This window comes from Lolium rigidum, chromosome 7 (assembly GCF_022539505.1).
Source record: "Lolium rigidum isolate FL_2022 chromosome 7, APGP_CSIRO_Lrig_0.1, whole genome shotgun sequence".
NCBI classification, from domain to species: domain Eukaryota; kingdom Viridiplantae; phylum Streptophyta; class Magnoliopsida; order Poales; family Poaceae; genus Lolium; species Lolium rigidum.
Window position 1 is genome coordinate 40,489,998 of NC_061514.1, and position 24,698 is coordinate 40,514,695.

Below are 24,698 nucleotides of genomic sequence, written 5' to 3' on the forward strand. Positions count from 1 at the left end.
CACCGGAGCAAGCATCCGCCGACCACCACCCTGGCCCGCATCCGCTCTAGCCAGAGCCGATCGGAGTAGGAGGCGCCGGCCGAGCACCCGCGCCGGTAAGGATGATCTCCGCGCGTGTTCCTCCACCGATCTCCGTGCTGGAGGGCCGAGAGCCAAGAGCCCCGCCGCCCCCTTCAGTGGCGTCGCGAGCTTTGCCGCCGACGCCTCAGGGGCGGCGAGGAGGAGGAGACGGGGGAGGGAGGAGGTGTGGCGGCGGGCTAGGGTTCCGCACCCTCGGCCGCCAGGAGGAGGCGACGCGGGGAGACGGGTCCTTTCGGTCTTTCGTGGGCTTTCAGGATTGGGGCAGGGGTACAAATCTGGTTCCAAATGCTATTTGTTAGTGTTTGACTTGGTTTCGTATTTAGAGGAAGTTCTTCACTTTGATGATTGTTGTTGTTTGTTGGTCCATGTGGGTTACTAGGAACAAAGTCACTTTTGAAAATTACAGGTTAAGAACTCCTCTAACTGTTGTTACTAGGAACAAAGTCGCCTTTTTCGCGAATGTTTTAATGCCGAACACTCACAGCGGTTTAGGCTGCTCATAGTGGAGAGTAACTTAGTCTAGTAACATATGTCATGTTACTATAGTCTAAGTTACTATCTCCATAGTGGATAGTAACTTAGATGTGGTTTCATGCAATGTGTTATTAATTATGTTGTAGACTCATATTGTTTTGGGATGTGTGATGTTATGGTAACATAGCTAGTTACCACCTCACTTTTTTTCTTCTTTTATTATCATGCCATGTCACCAAAATATCTTGAAATGTTTGATGGTACCACCTATGTTATCCCCACTATGAGCAGTCTTAGTAGAAATGGGGTAGTGACCGGTTGGAAAAAGAAGTTCCTAGCTTCTGATTTCTGAAGGTATGTCGGAGCTAGGGAGTACATACAGAGGTAGATTATAGCTAGTGCATGTAACGCTTGTTCAAAAGAAAAAAGCTAGTGTAACGGGAGGATGCATCACACGTCAAACAGTAACACATTGGTCAATGTACTCTACGGACACAACCATAGTCCATGGTTATCTCGGCACGAGAGAATCGAGCGAATGATCTGACCAGTCATATAATACCCCGTATTATTTGTCTTTCCGATCCTTTGGCTGCCGCTAAGCATGCTAGCTCATGCATTGACCAATGAGGGTGCTGGAGATAAGCTTAATGTGGAGCTAGATAACATTTCTTCAGAGTTTCTCTACGTGCACTTGTTGGCTGCTACCAAGTCATGGCTGCGCAGGATTTGCATGCATGCAGGGATTGGCTTCCGACTGATCCTGGAGATTCCGTCAGACATCTCCTAATTAATCTACGCAGCACTACTACGTAAGTACTGCTACAGGGCAACTTGTTTTCGGCTGTGACAATGCCAACCAGGAACGCAGATTTAGCATTAACAAGTGCAGGCGTGCAGACCAGAACAATGCAGCCAGCCTGGTGAGACGCACCTTCCCTTGTGGCTTGTGAGCATGCATTTGCGTTTCTGATCAGGCCAATGACCTCACGGTCGTAGCTGACCGTGAACTCGGGATCATGCAGCTCTGCAGGATTGGCTTCAGACAGGTCACGGCGATGCTGCCACGCGCTGGTGCCATCCATCACATATCGATCAACCTTCCTAATCTTAATCTGCACACCAGTAAGTAAGTACTCCTACTACTAAATGTCAATTTGGTGTGTGCCATGCCAGTGTCAACGCAGACCGCATTCAGAATTCAGAATGGCACGCGCACATGAACTCATGCACCTTCCATTCCGGGTATGCGTGTAATGTGTTCTCATCATGAATATGACCTCAGAGTCGTTGATGACCGTGAACGAGATTTGGGATACAGCTCAATGCCCTGCCCTTCCTGCAACCTGCCTCGTCCGTTCCGGCCTATCTGGAACCGTGTGAGTGGTCGATCCGATCGGGTTTTAGTAGATATGAAGACGCCGTGACGGGAGTGACATGAGACGGCGGCGATTAAGCATATCAGAACTCAATTTGCACTAGATCAGCACTTCATTGCACTAACACGCCTCTCTCTATATGTCTTTTTCTATAGGACACGCGTACGGCTCACATTCTTTCCGGGGGATGTAAATAGCTTGTGGAATAAAAAAACGACCGCCGCTGTCTTAACTAGATTTGTATTTTTCTATACACTAGGACGCATCTAGATAATATGCGACAAGTAATTCATGATAGAAGGAGTACAAGATTCTAGACGAGACATATTATTTGAGAAACTTCAAGTTTTTCAGATTTCTTTTTCCTGAAAAGTTCAGTTTCAGGAGCGAATGGTCAGGCTATGTTGATGAGCCAAACACTCACACTAATCAAATAAACTGACATAAATACCAATAATAAAGAGCTACGATAAAACGAATAGTAAAACTAAATCCGCTTGAAGTTATCATCTCTATTTTATATAATCTTCATGATTCTACCGAGAAAAACAAAATCAAATCTACACAAGCGAAATTAGCATAAGGTGATTCGAATTGCCGCAACCCACCATACGCTCTCTGTTGCCGGCCACGATAGCTATGCGCCCAAGCCATACTAGGGATAGAAGCGTGCCCAGTCGTGCAAGGGCTACCGGCCACGATAGCCATGATGATTACACCTTGTGATGCCACTTCCACTATCGATACCTCGTCTCCAAAAGATGGAAGTCGAAGTGCACCGTGAGTTGATCCATGTCCCCAGCCTCCAGTGCCAAATAGTCCCACCTGGGACGGAGGAACCCGTGAAGAACCAAGTGATTTTCTTTGTTCGATGTTGCTCCTCCAGATTTCAAAAGCTTTGGTTTTGCAGAGATATTTGATTTTGGTTTTTTTCCATGGAAGAGTTTAGGTTCGTTAAAAAAAGGGCCCATCTTCTTTCCCTGGGCCAACTAGGCTTTTCATTAACTGGGCTTAGACAACACAACAAAGGCAGACAGGCCTATAAAGATAAAGCCTACATTATGACATTGATATGGGCCATATTATACCTATCTGTCCCAGAAATTCAGCCCAAAATATCTTTGACAAACTGGGCTAACCCGCCAGTAGCCCTAATAGCAGCAAATACTAACGTTTTTCTGGCCATCTTCTGGTCTTCCCCTGCCGCGCACTGCCCGACCGCCGCCGCCGACTCCACACGAGCGCCAGACCGCCGGCCGCAGAGCTATCCTCCCATACTCCCTCTTCTCCGAGAGCGGTTTCCCCTCGCCGCCGCACAAGAGAAGAGCTTTCAAGGAGGAGCTAATCACCACCACCTCTGCCCCTTGTTTCCTCCGCGGTCCTCTGATGGGCGAGCGGCTCGCCGGCGCCGAGAAGGAGGTAAAAAGCAAAACCGTCAACGAGCTTGAACCTGCCCGCAAGGTCTATCATTGATTCCGAGTTACCTTTCTGCTTCTTTTGTTCTCGCCAGGTGCTCGTTGAGATCGTGAGGTTCACCCAGAAGAACGGGCTGAAGGGCGCCGAGGGGGGATGGAAGGATTTCCTGGCTCTGAACGACAAGAAGTACGGCGTCTCCGTTAGCGACCCCAAGAAGCGGACCAAGGACGTGCTGCTCGCTTTCCTTGTAACCTTCTCCAAGGATTTCCAGAAGGTACTGAATAATTTGGTTCAGAGCTATGCAGTTCGGTTTTGAGCATCCGGACCATTGTGCTGACAGTTTGTGAGTTCTACTTTTTGTTCAGTATTTCAGCAAATTGGTGAGGCGTCACGCCGAACGGAGAGCGATCGAGCAGTATATGAATGAGTTCTCTGGCAAGATTTCTCCCGAGCAGGTAATACAATGTTTGTGCCTTCATGAAGGGCTACTGTGAACAACTGGCTTGCTGTATTTTGTAGTTTCCAAGGATATTAAGCATCATTTAGTGGACAGTTGTATTGATGCATATTGTGCAAAATGCAGAAGCTTGTCCAACTGACGACTGAACACACCGAGTACAGGAAAAATTACTACTTCCCATCTTACCAAGAGGTAAAAGCTTTACTGTACTTATGTTTGCTCACAAATGATGGTCCAGCATTTTATATTCCTTGAACGTTTTCCAGTTAACATTAGATTGTCCAGCCAGAATAATTTCCATGATTGTTATGTTTGGGTCACATTTGTACTTGTACATTGGCGTAGGATTTCTTCATGCAAAACTGAATAAAATATCCCTGCTTTTAATTGTAAAGCTCAAGATCAACTTGTATAGCCTCATCTCCCTGTGGTACCTTAGTAACTTCAATGAAGTATTGATATCTTGGATGGCATTGCCTGTTGGCAGGGGTGGAAAATAGTGCGGATAGGAAAACTCGCCAGTAGTATGAACTCTGGAGCCATGTTGGCAATTGATTGTGAGATGGTCCTTTGCAACGATGGTACTGAAGCTGTTGTCCGAGTATGTGTTGTTGACAGCAAACTGGAGGTAACATATTATTTTGCTAAATAAAGTGATTCGATTTGTTTATCCAATGTCGCTAAGATCTTTTTTCCCAGGTGAAGTTGGATGAACTTGTAAATCCCTTGAAAGCTGTTGCAGACTATAGGACAAACATCACTGGTGTATCTAAGAAGGATTTAGAAGGAGTCAAATTCTCATTAGTTGATGTTCAGGTGTGTTGTTTTTACAAACTTCTTGTGTATTACTATTATTTATCCATCCGGTGTTATATTCGCCCTTTCCTTGTGTAGAAATCATTGAAGAAACTCTTGGCCAAAGGAAAGATTTTGGTTGGCCATAGCTTATATAGAGATTTATATGGTAAGCTGTGATTAGATCATGTCTAATTGTCTTGATGTGGTTACTCAATGCTTTTATTGTGCTTGTTTATTTTGTAATTCGACAGCATTTAACTCTAGTTCCTACTGTTCCTTTCTCTGATTTCAGTTCTGAAGTTTGACTACAGTCGAGTCATTGATACGGCATACATCTTCCAGTATGCAAATTTACCTACTACTGCATTAGCTTCTTTAAACAGCCTTTGCAAGGTATGATCACTGGAGCACCATATAGCAGTGTTTTTCTGCTGAATGAGCAATATTTTGCTTTTAAGACAAATAATGACATAAAATGACTTTGGGCATATTCCCACCTTTCCCCTGAACTTTTAGAGTATTGTTTCTTACAGTCACATAGCTACGCAGGATTGCAAGCTAGTTCGTATTTTTGGTTTAAATTCTCTCTTTTGGAGCTGGCAGACTCTTCTCTTTATTTTATTTTTTGATTGAATCCCATGGTACTGAACTTTGAAACTAATTTAGGGAGCGGTGTTTTGGAACATGGGTCCATATGCTCTCTATATTTTGAAATGCATCTTACATACATTTTAAATTTTTAAAAAATTGAAACTAAAAGTTCGCACATACATATTCACGTGCTACGTGCTCACAAAGTCGTTTCATAAAAAATCGACTTATCATGTGACGTGTGTAAAAAAGACAAAATTCAGTGCTAAAAATAATGCTTTTCACAAGATAAATTTTCTCTTTTTTATATAGAACACACAAAATATTTGTTTTTCGTGAAACTTGACGAACGCACGTATATTATGAAGATGTACATGTAGAATATTTTGTCCAAATTTTTCGACATTTCGAAATATAATTTTTTAGTAGAGGGAGCATACGCACCCGGGAGCCGAATTGAATTTCCGATTTGTTTGATCATTTCTTGTGCTTCTAGTCTGTTTGTGGGTACACTCTTCGAGAAGAAGGAAAACCACATGATTGCTTGAAGGATGCAGAAGCTGCGATGAATCTAGTTACAGCAAAGCTCAAGCATGGATTTAATGATCCCATTGAGATTGCAGAAAATAGTGTAATAGTCAAAACGCTGATCTTAACCCCACCAGTGTAATTCAAGTTGCCACCTGACTTATTTGTTTCTGTATCTTAGGTGCCTGAATCTGATCAGATGAAGTTGCTTGCTCATAGAATTCCAGTCTATCTTCCTTCTCAAGAGCTGCTTAAAATTTTATCTGGGAATCCCAGCATCGAGGAAAAGGTTTTGTCAGAGCTTTCATTGCTTGTCCAATAAACTTATATGCATAGGTTGCTGATGTATTCCCTTTCCTTCTCAACAGATTGATTCAAGGATTCGAGGAGACTTTTATTCTACGTGCATTTTGTTCAAGGACATAGATGAGGCAGATAAAGCGTTTGATGAACTAGATGGCCAAGAGACCAAGGTATGCCTTAGTGCATGGTTTGGTTCCTTTCTGTAGTCATTCTGTCATTACTAGTATAAATCGCTGAATAGTACACGAATAACCCTCCGTATTTTAATACTTTGCTGAAACATGCAGGACACTAGTGGGCGACTGCAAAAGTCTGTGCTCCTGAAGCGTGACAATGGCGATGTCGCGAGCTTCTTTGTTCGGAAGATGGTATACGGTTCCCGGCCCAACAACACTGATGTTTTGAAGAAGAGGCCAGAGCCTACTGACAACGTGGAGCGAAAGAGAGAAGATGTCGATGGGGACAAGCAAAAAAGGCAAAGAACTAGCAAGAAGCACGGGAAGAAAGCTAAGACACCAGTGGTTGCGTGAAGACCTTGAGGGGAGGTAGGATGTTACAAATGGATGCCGAGCCAGTCTGTTCGTGAAGGATCTTGAGAGCAGGTACTGCGAAACACGGATGCATCCTCACAGTTTTTTCATGACTAAGTGAAACATTTTCTTTTGTTGCTCGATGTCTGAACTCTAGATGCTGCTCTCGAGAAGGGCGTGAAGGTCCTTGATAGCTAACCAATTATCATGAAAACTTGCTAACTAACATTGTCTCCTCTGTAACTTAAAACTCGAATGTACTCTGAGCTGTAACTGTAAGTGGCAAGGGTTTGGGAAGCCTGCATCATTGGGATTTCTTTGAGCCGTGTGAGATTGCTGTGTTCTCTGAAGGATTGGTATTGTTAACTTGTTATGTAGTATCGTTTTGTGTCACTTGCCGGAGGGTTTACGGTTGTTGTACACATCCACATTCCACAGCATCCATGGCAGGCTGGCATTGCTGCTGCTGCCAACCCTCGCTATCCACTGCATGTATTGCCGGTGCATAGTATTCCTATGTCCATAATTACCCTGCATTCTGGGTTTGGTCAAACTCAAATTTTACGCAGTTTGACCAAGTATGAAAATTCTAACAAATTTTTTTATGGATGTTGATATGTTTTATGTTGTCAAATTTGACTTTGACAAAACTCAAAATCAAAGTGCAGGGTAATGATGAAGAGAGGGAGTAGATAGAAAATAAGAAAATGACAAGGCATTTCTAGATGCTTCTGGTTGAACAAAAATATCCAAGACAATAGCAAACAAGTTCAAAAAAATCTGAAATTTTGGGACAATGAACATGAACAAGTGTCCAAACTGGAAAAGACATATGTCATGGTATGTGCAAAAAAAAGACAAAATGTGGTGCTGTTTGGAACATCTAGATTTGTCTCTTACGAAAATTTCTGATTTTTTTGAACTTGTTTGCTATTGTTTTTGATATTTTTATTCAACCAGAAACATCTACACCTAAATTCAGGACTGGTGTTTATATTAGAGCATCTCCAACAGACGCGCTATATAGGCCGCGCGGCATAAAAACGTCCGATATAGCGCGCGCGGGACAGAATCAGGCGCTCCAGCAGGCGCGGTAAACGGCGCGGCGCTGTAAATATTTTAGGGCGCGCGGCTTTTTGCACAATCCGGAGCGGCATATCCGGCGCGTTGGCTACAGCGCGCGGCATCGCTCGTCCAAGCGCGAAAAGCCAACGGCCGGAAATTTCCTCCCCGCGCCCGCGCCCTCATTTCCCCGCCTACCGCCGGCGCGAAATCCAGCCGCCGCCGGTCGACTCCGCCGCCGCCCCCGCTTCGCGCGCCGCCGCGTCGTAGATCCGCGTCGCCCGCACCTCCTCCCGGCAGCGGCGGACGCTCCGCCGCGCCGTGTCGCTCGCGCGGCCGTCGGCGACGAGTTGTAGCCGGCGGTCCTTCTCCGCCGCCCCTTCGCGCCGCCGTCGACATGTCGTCCTCGTCGTCCTCGAGCAGCTTGCTTGCAACTTGGCGCGCCCATGGTGCTCGCCCATTTGCTCGCAAGGTATGAACCTCCGCCGGCCGGCCAAAACTCGTCAAGTAGCTACAATAGTTCATAGTGAATTAATATGATACATATGTTTGTAGAGTTCCTCATATGATTCATCGGATGACGAGTTCGACCAAGAAGAAGAGGAGAACATATCGATACTATTAGCATACCGCGCCGTTAAGAGGCCAAAATTTGGTGGATCGGTGTTCGGTAGACGAAGTTGTGGAGAGAAAGGATTGAGGGGCATGAGAAATTGATGCGGTCGTATTTCAATGAGAATCCGATATTCCCGAAAGCTATTTTCGGCGGCGTTTCCGGATGAGTCTCAACTTGTTCAAGCACATTGCAGCGGAGGTCACCAAATATGATCGCTTCTTTGAGCAAAGGAGGAATGCCGCCGGAGAACTTGGCCATAGCACATATCAAAAGGTGACCGCCGCCTTGCGTATGTTGGCATATGGTATACCGGCAGATCTTATTGATGATCATTTGGCCATTGGAGAGAGCACTTCTATCTTGTGTGTGAAGCGCTTTGTCGTTGCAATTGTCAATGTCTTTGGCTCCACATACTTGAGAGCCCCCAATGCTCAAGACACGGCAAGGCTTTTGGAGATCAACGCCAACCGGGGATTTCCCGGTATGCTTGGTTCCATTGATTGTATGCATTGGAGTTGGAAGAATTGTCCAGCGGCATGGCATGGACAATTCAAAGGCTACAAGAAGGATGCCACCATAGTACTTGAAGCGGTGGCCGACCAAGAGACTTGGATATGGCATGCTTTCTTTGGAATGCCCGGATCTTGCAATGACATCAATGTTCTTCAACGGTCACCACTAATGACAAGACTTGCAATGCGGGAAGGTCCATTGGTGGAGTTTGAAGCAAATGGCCACAAGTACAACTATGGCTACTTCCTCGCCGACGGCATATATCCAAGGTGGCAAACATTTGTGAAGCCAATTATTCAACCAAGAGGTAAAAAGCAAACTCAATTCCACAATGCACAAGCGGCGGCTAGGAAAGATGTAGAGAGAGCATTTGGGATTTTGCAAGCCCAATTTGCCATTGTTAGAGGACCGGCTAGATTTTGGGATCAAGAATGCCTTTGGTATATCATGACCGCGTGTGTAATCATGCACAACATGATTATAGAGGATGATCGCGGAAAAGATGTGGATCATACCCACTACGACTTGATGGGGGTTCCCGTGCAAGTGACGAGGTCCGCACATAGGATTGCCCGATTCATTGCCTCATACCATGCCATTCGGTGCAACGACACACATGATGACCTTCAAAAAGATCTCATGGAAGAATGGTGGAATTGGAATGGACAACAATAGTTGCATATTTGTTGTATTTGTTTGAAAACCATGTTGTATTGTTGTATGTGTTGTATTGTCTCAAAACCATGTTGTATTGTTGTATGTGTTGTATTTGGTGTGAAGTATTGTTGTGAACAATATATTATATTTTTATTTGTGATTTTTTATATATTGTTTCATCTTGGTGGATGCATATTTGTGTGTATTTGTCTGTTTGCGCCGCGTCCGCGCGCTGCAAAATAAGCGCGTCCGGCGGAGGTGCTATTTTACCGCGCCAACGCGCGCTGCAAAATGGCGCGTCCGGCGGAGGAAAAAACGTCACAGCGCGCGATATCTGTTTACCGCGCGCGGATTCTTGGTTTTAGCGCGCCGCGATATAGCGCGTCTGTTGGAGATGCTCTTAAGACGATGGCAATGAGCAAATCATGCAAGTGGAGCCGGGCTGGAACTGGGTGTCCGACCCGGCGATGACTAACTGCCACCAGCAGTAGTCGCCCATAGGGGAATTTGAATATGAGCTTTTTAAGCATATACTATGCAATTGTATAGTTTTGAGCCTGCACTGGCAGTCGTCTCCATCTTTTATTTCCTAGCGCATGTTCGGTTTGGGGAGCTCCTCGCCACCGATCTGGTCGGTGGGTGGAAGGCACCGCACACCCCCCACGATCCAGTAATTTAGTGGGCCGCGGCCCATTGCAGCAGGTGAGTTTTTTTTTCCTTTTTTCTTCCTACTTTTCTGTTTTTTCTTTTCTGTTTATATTTTCGTTTTTTAAAATCTAACACTTATAAAAACTTTTTTCGAGAATTTTTTTTTCATAAAATTTGAACAGTTCTCTGAAATTAAAATATTTTTTAAATTTGAACATTTTTGGATTTGAATATTTTTCAAAATTCGAAATTTGAACAATTTTTAACCCGAATAATTTTCAAAATTGAACGTTTTTTGAATATGAACAAATTTCGAATTTGAACGATTTTTCGATTTGAACGATTTTCATATTTGAATAGTTTACAAATTTGAACGGTTTTCCAATTTGAACGGTTTTCAAATTTAAACAATTTTCAAATTTAAACATTTTTTAATTTAAACATTTTCTCAATTTGAACAATTTTTAAAAATCAAAATTTTTGAATCTAACAAATATAAACAAAACCAAAAACAGAAAAAAGAAAAGAAAACAGAAAAAAAACCAGAAAAGAAAAAAAAGAAAAAAAGAAAAAACGAGGCTAAACAGCCACAAATGGGCCTGGCCCATACCCGACCAGAGGGTGTGGGTGTGCGGTGGCCGGTAGCCACCGACCTGGTCGGTGTATAGGTTTTGCCTCGGTTTGACCTCTTCCCTGCGCTGGGGAAGAAGCGGCTGGGTACACCAGGCCGTACATGGGCACGTATCTTTTAGTTGTATTTTTTTTGTGAAACACAATACACACGTAGGCGCTTAAAAATATGCCTTATGTGAACGCGCATATCGGCTAGTTTCGCCTTAGGGCATCTCCAGCGGCGCGACGCATTTCAGCGTCCGCGCACGTCCGTTTGCGTCAGCCTTTTTGGTCGAAAACGACCGCGCGTCCGTTTGGGTCGGGGGTGGCTCCAGCATTTTTTTTTAGGACGAATCATTTTTTTAAACTGAAACATAATTTACAAAAACTAAAACATAACTTACATACTTGAAAACATAAAAAAAAACCTAAAACGCCTACTGCTGCGCATCGTGGCCGTGCTGCTCCTCGTCGCTGTCGAGCACGATGATCTTCGGTATGTCCCACGGCCAGTTGCCATCCGGGAGAGCGTACGCCGGGCGCGATCGCGGTGCTCGAGGTTGAGGAGGCTGCGGCTGAGGCGGCGGTGGAGGCGCCCAGGGCTGTGGCGGCGGTGGAGGCGCCCAGGGCTGCGGCTGTGGCAGCGGATGAGGAGCCCAGCCATAAGGCTGTGGCGGCGGTGGGGGAGGCGCCCAAGGATGTGGCGGCGGTGGAGGAGGCGCCGCCGAGTCTAGGAGCGCCTGTCGAAGGGCTTCATCCGCGGACAGGCCCGGCGGCATGACAGCGGTCGCGTAGCGGGCAACGGCGGCTGCACTGGCGCGTCGTACTCGGAGACGAGGAGGCCGAGCTTGGCCATCTCGTCGTCCGTCATGTTGTCGGGGAACTCGAAGTTCCGGCCCTCCGCCATGGCCTGCTGCCATTCGTGGAAGACGAGCGCCCCGATGTAGTCGTCGTCGTCGTCGTACACGGCGTAGGCTTCGTCGTCGTCGTCCTCGTCCTCGCGGTCGTTGTGCTGCGGCTGCTGACGACGCGTCGGCGCCTGCTGACGACGAGCCGGCGGTGCAGGGCCGAAGGGATAATCCCTGTCGCCCATGAAGCCAGCCCTGTGTCTGCTGTCCGTCTCCGTGGACAGGTACGTACGCCAACTCTCCGAGTCGATGGCGTACGCCGGATCGGCGCGGAGGTCCGCCGGCAGATATCGCCTCCTGCGCCGGATCTCGTTGGTCCGCTCAGGCTCGCGCGCAGTGTCCGGAGGGATGGGCACCCGGCGGCAGCTGAGCCGCCAGCCGCCAGGCAGCTGCACGCCGGACCAGGCGTCGCACAGCACCCATTTGCCGTGCATGAGCCTCCCTACCGTGACGGGGAGCGGCACCTTCTTGCTGCCGCTGCCGGAGGCCTCGAAGTCGTTCTTCTTCCCCATGGCACGGTGGCGGTTGTGGTGCGAGTGGAGCTGCGCGGCGAAGGAGCAACGCGGCCGGTGGACTTTTAAGGGCGGCCGCGCACGGGATACGATGCAAGGCGCCGCAGAAGCCCAGCCGCCGCCCGCCAGTGCACGCGCAGAACAGGAAGCTGCGGCATTCATGGCGAAGGCTGCGGCGCAGACGCGGAAGCGCTGACCGCGGAAGCGATGGCCAAGGAAGCGATGCCCTCCATGCAGGCTCGCTGCCAGGCGGGCCCGGTGAAGACCGCAGCGGACACTTTGCGCGTCCGCGCAGCGTCCGCCGAGACGCAAACCTGCCGCATATTTGGGCCAGGTTTGCGTCTCCGCGGACGGCCCGGTCAACGAGCGTTTGCGGCTGGAGATGCCCTTACGACTTCTGCGATAGAGACGAGAAGAGTTTCTGTTGGAGGGGTTGACATTGTACTCAGCGCATCGGCGTCTTCTTTCATTATTATTCAGTATACTGCCCGTATTTTAGAAACAGAAAATCTCTCCCGAGAGGGAAGCTCGTTCGGCTGGGGACAAATACAAACAGCGGCGGTGCTCTGCTCGCTCCGACGTACCTTCAGATAGAATGAGAGCTCCAACGCGGCGGCGGGAGATGCTGCTCCTGCTGCTGGTGGCGAGCAGCGTGACGGCGGGGCTCTGCGACACCAACCCCCAAGATGGTCAGTTCAGTCCGATCACCGTCCAAAACCAATGTTCCTTCTACCACTTCTATCTGTGTGGTCCGTTCATCTCTCCACAGCCTCTCAACCTTCTTTGTATGCATTTTTTGTTGGGCAGCTTCGGCGCTAAGGTCGCTGATGAGCCAGTGGACCAACTACCCGTCGACATGGACGTCGTCGGGCGACCCCTGCGACGGAAGCTGGGATGGGATCATGTGCAGCAACGAGAGGATCACCTCGCTGTGAGTAGAAACAAAACAATTCTCCACAACGCCGCAGCTCCATTTTTCAGCCACCAAGTATCATCATTCACCGTCATGCAAATGGCATTTGGTTTTCGCAGGAGGGTAGCTAGCGTGAACCTGCAGGGCACGATGAGCGACAGCATCGGACAGCTCAGCCAGCTCGTCTTCCTGTAAGTCATCGTCGTCGCCCTACCTGTCGTATGGAACATGATATTAGTCGGAATTTCAGGCTATTGATTGAACTAGTCGGACCGGTTTTTGCATCGATCGCTGGCTGTGAACAAAATCTTGTTAGATGTGAACAAGAAACAAACCTGGTGGCTCATGACACCGTATGCATTTTGCATTCGCAGGGATCTTTCCTACAACACTGGCCTGACTGGTCCGTTGCCTGCTTCGATCGGGAACCTTGTGCAGCTCACAACACTGTAAGAGACACAACGCTCATTGCTGCCAACTCTACCTCTCCTCATGCAATCACCAAAAATGACTTTCCTGAATTGCTGGCGATTTGGTTTTCCAGGATCCTGCCTGGTTGCAGTTTCAATGGAGGCATTCCCAAAGAACTGGGCAACCTGCTGAAGATGTCTTTCCTGTTAGTAGCTAGCTCGAATCTATTGCAACTTCTCTTCTAATTTCTTTTGATTGGACAGAGCAACTTTAACTAGTAACTATTTTGTGCAACTTCTTCTGCAGTGCGCTGAATTCAAACCAGTTTACGGGCACAATACCAGCTTCGCTTGGCCTACTCTCAAACCTCTACTGGCTAGACGTGGCAGATAATAAGCTAACAGGATCTCTTCCTATCTCAACAGGAACGGCACCGGGCCTTGACATGCTTACCCGCACACAACACTTGTAAGTTTGGTGTCTGATACTATGTCTTGTCTTGAACAGATTAAGCAAGATCATCCGTTCCAATTTTTCATCTTTCTAAACTGTGATTGGTGCACAGCCATTTCAGCAAGAACCAGCTATCCGGACCGCTTACAGGCCTCTTCAACTCTAATATGTCTCTTCTACACATGTAAGGGTTGGCCAAGTTTCCAGCTTAATTATGCTTCACATGGATAAATATATCCTGCAAAATGTTTCCTTCGTCTTTTTTCAGATCTAATTCTCTCTTCATCTCTGGCAGATTGTTTGATGCCAATCAATTTTCAGGGCCAATTCCATCTGAGATTGGGACCATTAGCTCTCTCACAGTTATGTAAGTATCTTTTTTTTAAACGGAGGCAAATACTTTGCCTCATTCTATTAATTAAGAAGAAGTGTTTTGGACAAGATAGTCCTTACAACAAAACCAACAAAAGGATTACTCTCCGGCAATAGTTCCCCTAAACGCTTCGAACCGGCTAGAACCTACAACCGGGCTTCCCTCTTAATGTTGTTAAGGATAACTAAGTGTGGAGCATGCTTGTTGCGAAAAAATCTCGCATTCTGTTCGTTCCAAATTTCCCATGTGACAAGCAAGGCGGGGGAGGCGATGGCTTTGCGCTTTGTAGTAACGCCACCCATCGTGAAGTCCCACCACCTCTTGATAGAGAGATCGACCCATTGTTTTTCAGATCAATGAAACTTACTTTTTCTCAATAAATGTTTTAGCATAATCTCACCCATTTTTCGTCTTCGACAGTCGATTGGACAGGAACAAGTTAGTGGGACCAGTTCCTAACTTGACCAACTTGGTAAATCTAAATGAGTTGTAAGTTTCCTATTATCTTATAAGGACAGTCAAGATAAGATCTTCTACAACGACGTGCTCGAGGTATACCTATGTCTGATAATGCCATCTTATGCAGGAACTTGGCAAGCAACCAGCTAACTGGATCACTGCCAGATCTCAGCAGCATGAGCATGTTAAATGTTGTGTAAGAACCTAACTACAATGCTTCCATACCGAATTGTTCATTGATATAAATTAACTGGATAAAGGTTGACTAGTCGATGGTCTCATAACCAGGGATTTGAGCAACAACACATTTAATGCTTCAGTAGCCCCAAACTGGTTCACAACTCTAACAAGTCTTACTTCAGTGTGAGTTATCTAAAACGGTTGACTCTCTAAATGAACAACTTGTTTCAGTAATTCCATACTAATCATGATATTGTTGTTATCACTCAGATCGATATCTTCTGGAAAACTCACTGGCGAGGTTCCTAAGGCACTATTCACATTGCCCCAACTGCAAGAAGTGTAAGTTTCTAGTAAATTATGCTCATCCGAGAAAAAAGAAGTAATCATCCTTTTTATGCAGTGTACTGAGCAAAAACCAGCTGAGCGGGACACTTGATATGTCAGGCAACATCAGCCAACGGCTGCAATCTGTTGATCTCAATACAAACAGCATACTTTCTGCCAATGTCACTCCAAACTACAAAAAGGCACTAGTGTAAGCTCATACAAACTCATCAAGGAATGCTTGGTAATAAATTTTCCTCTCCATTCATCACTGACATCGCTTTTCCGCTTCCTCAAATCTGTGCACAGGCTTCTCAACAATCCGGCATGTTTCGATGAGTCTTTGTCTGGTGGCCCATTTTGCAGCGTCCAGCAACCGAACGTGATACCATACAGAACTAGCATGGACAAATGTGCCTTGACAACTACGTGCCCTAGTGATCAGAATCAGAACCCTGCGAATTGTGACTGCGCTTTTGCGTACAGTGGCAAGATGATCTTCAGAGCTGCACTTTTCAAGGACTCGACGGACAGCATTATGTTTCAGCAATTGGAGACGAGCCTCTGGACACAGTTGAACCTGCGTGCCGGTGCAGTTGAGTTGTCCGATGTCCACTTTAACAGCGACGGCTACCTCCAAGTTCAAGTGGAGCTGTTCCCTTCGTCCAGGACAAACTTCAACCATTCTGAACTGATCGTCATCGGGTTTCTTCTCAGCAACCATACCTACAAGCAACCGGCAAAGTTTGGGCCTTATATCTTCATTGCAGATAAATATATCCCCTTTTTAGGTATTTCAATTTCCCCCATTTGCATTGAAGATTTATAGTAGCATGGCAGTGTGGAACTAACTATTATGACACTGTCTGCCAGTTGCTGGTGGCAACAAATCAAAGTTCAGTACAGGTGCTATAGCTGGAATCGCAGCAGCGGCTGGTGGGCTTCTTGTGATCGCCCTCGTCCTAACAGGATTATTCGCTTTGCGACAGAAGAGAAAGAACCAGAAACTAAAAGTACAAACCAACCCTTTTGGTAAGGATACATATACAAGCTTGCATTGCAATTTCTGCTATGACATTGGCATTACCATTAAACAATCCGTGATGAACTGAACATCCAAAAGAAACCATGACTGCATAATGAAGGGTTGAAACTGATCTGACCATTGGTCTAAAATTCCAGCTAGGTGGGGGACTATGCCGAAAGAAAGTGGAAAAGCTCCACAGCTGAAAGGAGTGAGGTTCTTCACCTTTGAGGAGCTGAAAAGCTGCACCGAGAATTTCTCGGATAGCTATGAGATAGGTGCAGGAGGCTATGGAAAGGTAACGGCTGAAAACTGCATCAGCTCATCTTCCTTACATATGGCCAGCACTGCACAAACTGTTAAGAAAACACAATTAACACTGGATCACTCACTGCAATTAATGCACCGAATCTATAGGTGTACAAGGGAACACTGGTAGACGGAATGCGGGTGGCGATAAAGCGGGCACAGTCCGGGTCGATGCAAGGTGCGGCGGAGTTCAAGAACGAGATCGAGCTGCTGTCCCGTGTTCACCACAGCAACCTGGTGAGCCTGACCGGTTTCTGCTTCGAGCAAGGGGAGCAGATGCTGGTGTACGAGTTTGTCGCAGGTGGGACGCTGCGAGAGAACCTTGTTGGTAAGTACTACATCTCAATGAATTCCTGATCCGGGTCAACCCCAATTCTCCACCGGCATCGCCATAACTTTCTGTTAACTCTTTACCATTTCGCTTGCGCTAAAATTGATTGTAATGTACGTTTGCAGGGAGAGGGTCTTACCTTGATTGGAAGAAGAGGCTGAGGATCACTCTCGGCTCGGCGAGGGGCCTGGCATACCTACACGAGCTCGCTGACCCTCCGATCATCCACCGGGACATCAAATCCACCAACATTCTCCTCGACGAGAACCTCAAGGCCAAGGTCGCCGACTTCGGCCTCTCCAAGCTCCTGGCTGATGGCGAGGAAGGCCACGTCTCCACCCAAGTCAAAGGAACAATGGTAAAAAATCACATCCACTAGTACATTTTTCACCTCGATCAATTGCTAGATCAACAATGGTAACAATGTATGTGCATTTGGTAGGGTTACTTGGATCCGGAGTACTACATGACGCAGCAACTGTCGGAGAAGAGCGACGTGTACAGCTTCGGGGTGGTGATGCTGGAGATGGTGAGCGGGAGGCAGCCGATCGAGAAGGGGAAGTACATCGTGCGGGAGGTGAGGCAGGCCCTCGACCCTGCCGACCGCGACTACTACGGCCTACACGCCATCGTCGACCCGGCGATTCGGGATGCCGCGCGGACCGCCGGGTTCAGGCGATACGTGCAACTGGCGATGCAATGCGTGGACGAGTCGGCGGTGGCACGGCCAGCCATGGGCACCGTGGTGAAGGAAGTGGAGGACATGCTGCTCAAGGAGCCCGACGTGGACGGGCCCAACTCGGCCGAATCGTCCGCCACCAAATTCGACGGCGCGGGTAGGGGCGCGCCCACGCACCCCTACAGCGACGTGGAGCTAACCACTGGTGCCGACGGCGTGTCGGAGTACATGCCCTACTTCGAGGTCAAGCCCAAATAGATCGAGATTGTACATTCATTCAAATAGATCGAGATTGTACATTCATTTGGAGTTGCTTCGACTTTTTTCTACTTCACATTTGGCCGTGCGATAATGAATTGTATTTTAATTTTGCATGTGTTGATGTGCTGTATCTTACGTAGTATATACTGGATTCTTGGGCAGGGAATTTCCATTTGCAAATGTTCCACCTCAAAGAAAGTGTTACACTTGTCAAAGTACTACTTCTATATGTAAAGCTTCATTGTGGCACCGAGCTGTTAAGTATCCACAACGCTAACATGTTAGCTGGGTATTAGTATTTTGGTGGTGATCCAACACTCGGTCCTGGTAGACCTAACTACTCTGGTATGCCATCTTTAGAGATGCTCCATATCTTCAACATAGCGAGAAGCAGAGGATTCTAACATCTCAGAGAAAAGAAAAGTAGAGGATTCTTGATTACGGAACTATTTTTCCTTGTGGCGGGTGTATGAAAGAAATTTTTGTTTCTTTAGATCTATATCGTTAATGTTACAATGTTTCTATTTTCTTGTAAAATACAGGAGCTCTCCGAACTGCATTTATATTTGATATGCACTATAATTGCTATTTTACATCACTCTATTTGCCCACTTAATTGTCACCTAGAAATGGTGCCTCCTGCATCTGACCTTTTCTCATTACATCTACGCAGAGCAATTCATTTACAATTCATTTGAGAAACTGCTAAAATATGGGATTGAGATAGCCGTTCGGCATATTATAATCATATACTGTGTGTGAAACTTACCCAGACCCCATCAAATCACTCATATTTACAAATACCTTGGCCCTGTAATGTTTAGGTGTACACGTCCCGAGTTTCAGCTTCCATAGGTATAACTTGATATCCAATGAGTGGTGCCCTTTTATGATTTCGATAACGTAGCATCCAACTTGTCTGCAATCATTGCAATCCATGCCTGCGAGGAAGAATCATCTGATGATGAGTAACTATCAATCAAGTTAAGTGTCTTACGCGTGTTGCTCTTTATCTTGAACTTGAAGTACTAGTATTTTACAGATCGGAACTACAAAACATACTAAATGAGCTCATACTCTTATTTATTGCGCGAAAGACAAGATGAAATTCAAAGAAACGTTTTACCTGATCAAGATTAGTAAAGCCCCTTATAGTGTCGCCACCAATGACTGCAATTCCTTTATCACCAATTGGCTGCAGTATTAGAGCCTGTAGAGCAGCAAAGATGTTAGCAGCTTTGCATTCGAACTTTCAGATAACCAATTGATTAACATTTTTCGGAATTCAACCAACTCTAGACATGGCATTTTATTTCGGCTACCAAAAAAATAAGGGATGAATGCCTTCAGATTCCCTACTCTTAAAATTGTGAGAAACGATGTTAAAAGCGTTTGAATGGATGCTGACCTAGAATGACTAGTCTAAAATGAAACGAACTAGCACCTGTGTGTTAGCTGGCAGAAACGGCAACTCGGTCCTTCCAGGATATAAAGAAAGATTTGCTAGATAGGATTCTGCAAGAAGACCACAATGAAATTTCTGAAAACTAACATGAAAACTTATAAATAACAAGAGACACTCACGTTTCTTGGATTCATTGGCACTGGTGTAAAGGGAACCTTGGATGAACTTTTGTGCATCCACATTAACTGCTTTCCCATCTTCTGGAGAGCTAGCAGCAACCCCAATTTGAAGAATGCAATTACCTCCATACACAACAACCAATGATTTGCAACAAGTTGCAGCCATCAAGGAATCCCATGTCCTATTTATAAGAAAATAAGTGGTATGTAGCTTCACAACATGAATTCTTTAACATGAATCAAGTATAGAACATGGAAATTTGGATACAAAGAACTTGGTGAGATTGTTTAGTGAGTTTGTAATTAAGTCCCATGATACTGAAAGATCAACTTCAGTGCAGAAAATCTAGTTTATTATTATGCAATGAGAAGAGATAATGTGCATTAGTAGAAGAATTACCAAAGTAGTTCATGAAGAGCAGAGCTTGATACATCGGGATCTACTCGTTTGCAATCGACGCCTCGAGGCAGCACCTAATATAATTGTAAGCATGAACAAACTAGTGTACTAATTAAGAGGATATGTCAGATGATTTGATAATAGTGCTGAGTTTTCTCACCGGAGAAATGGATTTCGGCCTGATGGACAACCAAACAAGGCCGGCGAGAATGTCAGTTACCGAGAGCGCAAGAGTCAGTATGTCAGCCCTCGACTGCGAACTGTTTGAAAAAACAAACGAAAGACCAAAATGAGCAATTTGAGGAGAAGAGGAAACAGAACACAGTATAGCAAGTCTGTGGCGCTTGTAAGTGCAGGGAGACCTGGAAGCGTCAGAGACGGCAGCGATGCCGGAAACGGCGCGGTTGAGGAGGACGGCGAGCAGCGAGACGCCACCGATGAAAATGGGAAGGCCCCGGACGAGTGTGTCGTTGCTCCGGACCCAGTCCCCCACCCACTCCTGCCGCGTCCGCATTGCCCTGCTGCACCCCCTGTCCTCCTGCTGCAGATAAGAAGCGAGCGGTTTACGCAGACAGCGTTGATCAAATGCAAATGCAAGAGGAGCAGAGGGGAGATGGAGGTAGGGAGGCTCTCACGCTTAGCGGAGGAGGCTGCGGCGGGAAGAAGGCTCTGGAGGGAGGCCGACGGAAGTGGCATGGGGAGGAGACTGGACGGAGTGGAGCGAAGGTACGGCTTCTCAGCAGGCTCAGCTCCATGCCGCTCAGTTCGGCCAGAAGGTTTTGCTCAGGTTAGTACGGTGGGTAACTGGTATGGTTATTCACTTGAGCTCACTGGACGGGAGGAGAGGACGACGGTGAGCAGACGCCGCCGGCACGTGGAACGGCTGCAGCCAGTCATTACGCTCGGTTCTTGGATTCTGTGGCTAAGGGCACACGTGCGGCGGCAAGATTCGATGGCTACCTAGCCAACAACCCCGCTCCGTCAATGCATCACGATCCATTCCCGATTCCGATCTCCGGCAAGGCCCAGCTCCATGGAGAATGCGCGGTCCATGCCGCACGTCCTCGTCGTCCCCTTCCCAGCGCAGGGCCACGCTCAACCGCTGCTCGACCTGGCCGCCCTGCTCGCGGCGCGCGGCATCCGCCTCACGGTGGTCACCACGCCGGCCAACGCCCCGCTGCTGTCCCCTCTCCTCGCCGCCCACCCCGCCTCCGTCCAGCCGCTCGTCGTCCCGTTCCCCGCCCACCCTTCCCTCCCGGCAGGCCTCGAGAACGCCAAGAACTGCCCGCCCTCCTACTTCGCCATCTTCATCCACGCGCTCGCCGCGCTCCACCACCCCATCCTCGCGTGGGCCAGGTCGAACCCAGTCGCCGCGGTCCTGTCGGACTTCTTCTGCGGGTGGACGCAGCCTCTCGCGGCCGAGCTCGGCGTCCCGAGGCTCGTCTTCTCGCCCTCGGGCGTCCTCGGCACCGCCGTCCCGCACTCGCTCTTCCGGCGGTCGGTCAAGCGGCCGCCGGACGCGGACGACGGGTACAGCGTCACCTTCCCCTCGATCCCCGGCGAGCTGTCGTACCAGTGGAGGGAGATTTCCGGCACGTACAGGAGCTACATCGAAGGCCGCATGGAGGAGCAGGTCGGCGAGGCGGTGAGGCAGAACTTCCTCTGGAACCTGGAGAGCTGGGGGTTTGTGTCGAACACTCTCCGTGCGCTGGAAGGGAGGTACCTGGACTCGCCGCTCGAGGACCTCGGGTTCAAGCGCGTGTGGGCGGTGGGCCCGCTGGCGCCGGAGACGGACACCTCCGGCGAGCTCGGCGGCGATCTCGGCGCGTGGCTGGACGGCTTCCCGGAAGGCGCGGTCGTCTACGTGTGCTTCGGGAGCCAGGCGGTGCTGACCCCGGCGGTCGCGGCTGCGCTGGCCGAGGCGCTGGAGCGGAGCGCCGTACCGTTCGTGTGGGCCGTGGGCGGCGGCGGCGAGGCGCTCCCGGAAGGGTTCGAGGCGCGCGCATCGGCGGCCAAGCGCGGGCTGGTGGTGCGCGCGTGGGCGCCGCAGGTGGCGATCCTGCGGCACGCGGCGGTTGGGTGGTTCATGACGCATTGCGGCTGGAACTCGGCGCTGGAGGCGGTGGCGGCGGGCGTGCCCATGCTGGCGTGGCCGATGGCGGCCGACCAGTTCGTGAACGCGCGGCTGCTGGTGGACGAGACACGCGTCGCGGTGCGCGCGAGCGCCGGCGGGATCGGCGTGGTCCCGGACGGCGGCGAGCTCGTGGCCGTGCTTGCCGAGGCGGTCGGGGAGGGAGGGGCCGGCGCGCGGGCCCGCGCCAAGGAGCTCGCGGCGGAAGCGGCCGTCGCGACCAAGGGAGGAGGGAGCTCGCGCGAGGATTTGGAGCTGCTGGTGGAATGGATTCACAAGCTTTGAGTCCAGTCCAGGTGCCTCTTCAATATTTGTATTTGTATCCTACAGTACACTTGTTCTTAGCGAGGGAAAAAATACATTACGACTTCAGAAGTTTGTATCCTACAGTACATTTTTGTTCCTATCAATGCCTCGTGAGAGTAGAGTAGTAAATGAGGCGACTATGGTTTCATGGCGTTTTTGGCGGTGGCCATCCAATCTCACCGGCGGCACGCCTGAAGGAAGGGAGCTCGGCATGGAGCCGGAGCGGGGGAAGGCGAAGGAGGATGATGCTCAGTCGCAGCGGGCGGCTAGGGCAAGATTGGAGGAACAACTGGAAAAGCTAGACATCTCTGGGGCTGTCATTATGGGAAGAGTTCTGAATCTTTCCTTTCAACTTGAGGGAGAAGAAGTGGGGTGGCTACCGATCGCGAGGAAGATTGATGGGCAGGTCAAGATTGCCCAATTTGATCATGCGGGTGGCTTTTTGAGGGCGAGGGTCACGGTGAACATTGCCGATCCGCTGATGTGATGGGTGCTGATTCATTCGGCTAGGAAGGAGTGTACAGATTCCTATGACATTCAGTATGAAAATGTACCATACTTTTGTTTTTCATGTGGCCGATTTGGTCATGGTGATCTGGTGTGCACCACACTAGGTAGGAGGGACAACAATGGTGATCGTCTGTTTGGGAAAAGTCTAAGGGCACCGGATGAACACAGGAGATCATCACATGGTGAGGCCTCGAATGGAGAGCAAAGCTATACACCAAATAACAAGGCCGAGACTCGAGGTTCTAGCACCAATGGTGGCAAGGGGGTTGAGGTAACATCACCGTTGAATAAGAATTTTCAAACAAAGCGGAAAGCAGGGGTGCCGAATCAGGTGTAACAGAAGGGTGGAAACATCTCTCTTATTAACTAACTCACCAACATCAGGCGGTGGAGAAGAGGAACATCTAAGCTCTGGTTTGGGAGGGGGAGTGGAAGAAGGGTCGGATGAGCGCGGCCCCAAGAAGAATAAACCGACACCGACAAGTTTGACCAATACGACAGAGGTTGTGTTGCAGCCCTGCCGAGAGCAATGAGTTGCTTGAGTTGGATCTGCCGAGGGCTTGGGAACCAGCCGGCCGTTCGAGAGCTTCGCAATGTGATGAGGCAAGAAGGTCTTGGCATCTTGTATGTGATGGAGGCGGAAATTTCAAAGGAGAGAATTGAAAGTTTGAAAAACTATCTTGGCTTCACTGGATGCTATGGTGTCTCCAGCGTGGGTCTTAGCGGCGGTATTGCTCTATTTTGGGCAGCAGAGATGCATGTCGAGGTGAACAATTTCAGTTCCTGCCATATAGATGCTATGGTTAGGAGGGAGGGGAAGACAATCTCGGTAGGAGATTCATAGGGTTCTATGGAGCTCCAAGAGCACAGGACATACACAGCTGGAGATTTCTGCGTACACTCTATGCGATTGAGCACCCGGCTTGGCTATGCGTGGGAGGATTTAATGAGACCTTTATATGCTTCCGAGCACTTCTCTAGGGCACCAAGGCCGGAGTGGCAGATGCGAGCATTTTGTGAAGTGGTAGAATAATGTTCCTTCACTGACCTGGGAGTGGAGTATACATGGGCCAGTGGTCAAAATGGAGGACTTAAGGTGAAAGCGAGGCTGGATTGAGCCTTTGGTAACGATGAGTTTCTGAATAGGTTCGAGCATACATTAGTTCGGCATATTGTTATGACGGAGTCAGTCTGACCATTGTTTTGTATTGGTTAAATTCTGTGGCAATATGGCTAAGGAAAGAGGATGGGGCGACAGTCAGTTTCAATATGAAAATGTCTGGCAAACTGCTGTTGATTATGACAAAAAAAAATTATGGACAAATGACAGAAAGGTGCATGCAGAGATGGTCTTGACGGTGTGATCCAGACTCTCAATATTATGCAAACCACTGAGTTCGTGGGGAGCGAAGGAGTTTGGCTCTTTGGCACGTAAGGCGAGGAAGCTTCGTCAAAAGCTTGATTGTTTACGTGGCCGTTCGGTGGGTAGAGGATCAACTGATGAGGAGAAGATAATTGTTAAACAATTGCACGAGACGTTCCGTCAAGAAGAGGTCTGGATGAAGTAGAGGTCACGGGTGCAATGGTGGTGACTGTAGCACTGCATACTTCCATTCTCAAGCGGCCCAAAGGAAGCGCATAAACAAGATCGAGAACCTTGAACGTGCAGATGTGTTGCCTGCCAAAACCCACCGGCGGGCAGCGGTTAAGCAACACGAAGAGCCGGGAGGCTCCCAAGACTGCTGGTAGGCCCTGGTCCCTCGGTCAACGGCCCGCAATGCTCTGGCACACGTCCTGGCGGATGCGAGGGCATGCCACCTGACCTATACCTGGTCAGGAAGGTGTTGGATCGCTTCGATTAGTTCCTGCATGGTAGACACGTAAACATTAAATGAGCCTCGATCGGCTCTCAGGTTACCCTGTAGATCGGCTCAAGGAGCCGATCAACCCATGGTTCAT

General features: G+C 48.4%; 4 protein-coding genes across 4 annotated transcripts; 3 read left to right on the forward strand and 1 right to left on the reverse strand.

Moving 5' to 3' along the window:
• Window positions 1–3,188: 3,188 nt before the first annotated feature.
• LOC124677693 (small RNA degrading nuclease 1-like) lies at window positions 3,189–6,884 on the forward strand. The gene is made up of 12 exons (XM_047213656.1): window positions 3,189–3,353; window positions 3,445–3,624; window positions 3,716–3,805; window positions 3,934–4,002; window positions 4,298–4,438; window positions 4,510–4,626; window positions 4,705–4,774; window positions 4,901–5,001; window positions 5,696–5,830; window positions 5,909–6,016; window positions 6,096–6,200; window positions 6,318–6,884. Exons 1-12 carry the CDS (start codon window positions 3,321–3,323, stop codon window positions 6,558–6,560), a joined length of 1,392 nt encoding a protein of 463 aa, XP_047069612.1. The 5' UTR covers window positions 3,189–3,320; the 3' UTR covers window positions 6,561–6,884.
• Window positions 6,885–12,683: 5,799 nt separating this feature from the next.
• LOC124674345 (leucine-rich repeat receptor protein kinase HPCA1-like) lies at window positions 12,684–17,805 on the forward strand. Its single transcript, XM_047210382.1, has 17 exons — window positions 12,684–12,777; window positions 12,896–13,019; window positions 13,121–13,192; window positions 13,376–13,450; window positions 13,546–13,617; window positions 13,719–13,880; window positions 13,978–14,049; window positions 14,161–14,232; window positions 14,659–14,727; window positions 14,825–14,893; window positions 15,281–15,415; window positions 15,514–15,995; window positions 16,078–16,236; window positions 16,387–16,526; window positions 16,646–16,865; window positions 16,994–17,226; window positions 17,311–17,805. Exons 1-17 carry the CDS (start codon window positions 12,684–12,686, stop codon window positions 17,803–17,805), a joined length of 2,745 nt encoding a protein of 914 aa, XP_047066338.1.
• Window positions 17,806–18,640: 835 nt separating this feature from the next.
• Window positions 18,641–20,807, reverse strand: LOC124676863 (protein COFACTOR ASSEMBLY OF COMPLEX C SUBUNIT B CCB4, chloroplastic-like). The gene is made up of 8 exons (XM_047212885.1): window positions 20,428–20,807; window positions 20,155–20,333; window positions 19,953–20,052; window positions 19,793–19,866; window positions 19,393–19,574; window positions 19,253–19,323; window positions 18,935–19,018; window positions 18,641–18,749 (listed from the first exon to the last, which is right to left on the reverse strand). Exons 1-8 carry the CDS (start codon window positions 20,545–20,547, stop codon window positions 18,696–18,698), a joined length of 864 nt encoding a protein of 287 aa, XP_047068841.1. The 5' UTR covers window positions 20,548–20,807; the 3' UTR covers window positions 18,641–18,695.
• Window positions 20,808–20,825: 18 nt separating this feature from the next.
• Window positions 20,826–22,262, forward strand: LOC124671221 (flavonol 3-O-glucosyltransferase UGT89B1-like). Its single transcript, XM_047207629.1, has one exon. It carries the CDS (start codon window positions 20,826–20,828, stop codon window positions 22,206–22,208), a length of 1,383 nt encoding a protein of 460 aa, XP_047063585.1. The 3' UTR covers window positions 22,209–22,262.
• The last annotated feature ends 2,436 nt before the right edge of the window (window positions 22,263–24,698 follow it).

Excerpts from the sequence above, each read along its gene's own strand:
- LOC124677693 (XM_047213656.1), top strand. The coding sequence starts at position 3,321 with ATGGGCGAGCGGCTCGCCGGCGCCGAGAAGGAG. Across the intron at positions 3,354-3,444 it reads TCGCCGGCGCCGAGAAGGAG|GTGCTCGTTGAGATCGTGAG; the intron begins GTAAAAAGCAAA and ends TGTTCTCGCCAG. Across the intron at positions 5,831-5,908 it reads TTGAGATTGCAGAAAATAGT|GTGCCTGAATCTGATCAGAT; the intron begins GTAATAGTCAAA and ends TCTGTATCTTAG.
- LOC124674345 (XM_047210382.1), top strand. The coding sequence starts at position 12,684 with ATGAGAGCTCCAACGCGGCGGCGGGAGATGCTGCTCCTGCTGCTGGTG. Across the intron at positions 13,451-13,545 it reads CTTGTGCAGCTCACAACACT|GATCCTGCCTGGTTGCAGTT; the intron begins GTAAGAGACACA and ends TTGGTTTTCCAG. Across the intron at positions 14,728-14,824 it reads TTGGTAAATCTAAATGAGTT|GAACTTGGCAAGCAACCAGC; the intron begins GTAAGTTTCCTA and ends CATCTTATGCAG.
- LOC124676863 (XM_047212885.1), bottom strand. The coding sequence starts at position 20,547 with ATGGAGCTGAGCCTGCTGAGAAGCCGTACCTTCGCTCCACTCCGTCCA. Across the intron at positions 19,324-19,392 it reads TGCCAATGAATCCAAGAAAC|AATCCTATCTAGCAAATCTT; the intron begins GTGAGTGTCTCT and ends GTCTTCTTGCAG. Across the intron at positions 19,019-19,252 it reads TTCTGCCAGCTAACACACAG|GCTCTAATACTGCAGCCAAT; the intron begins GTGCTAGTTCGT and ends GCTGCTCTACAG.
- LOC124671221 (XM_047207629.1), top strand. The coding sequence starts at position 20,826 with ATGGAGAATGCGCGGTCCATGCCGCACGTCCTCGTCGTCCCCTTCCCA.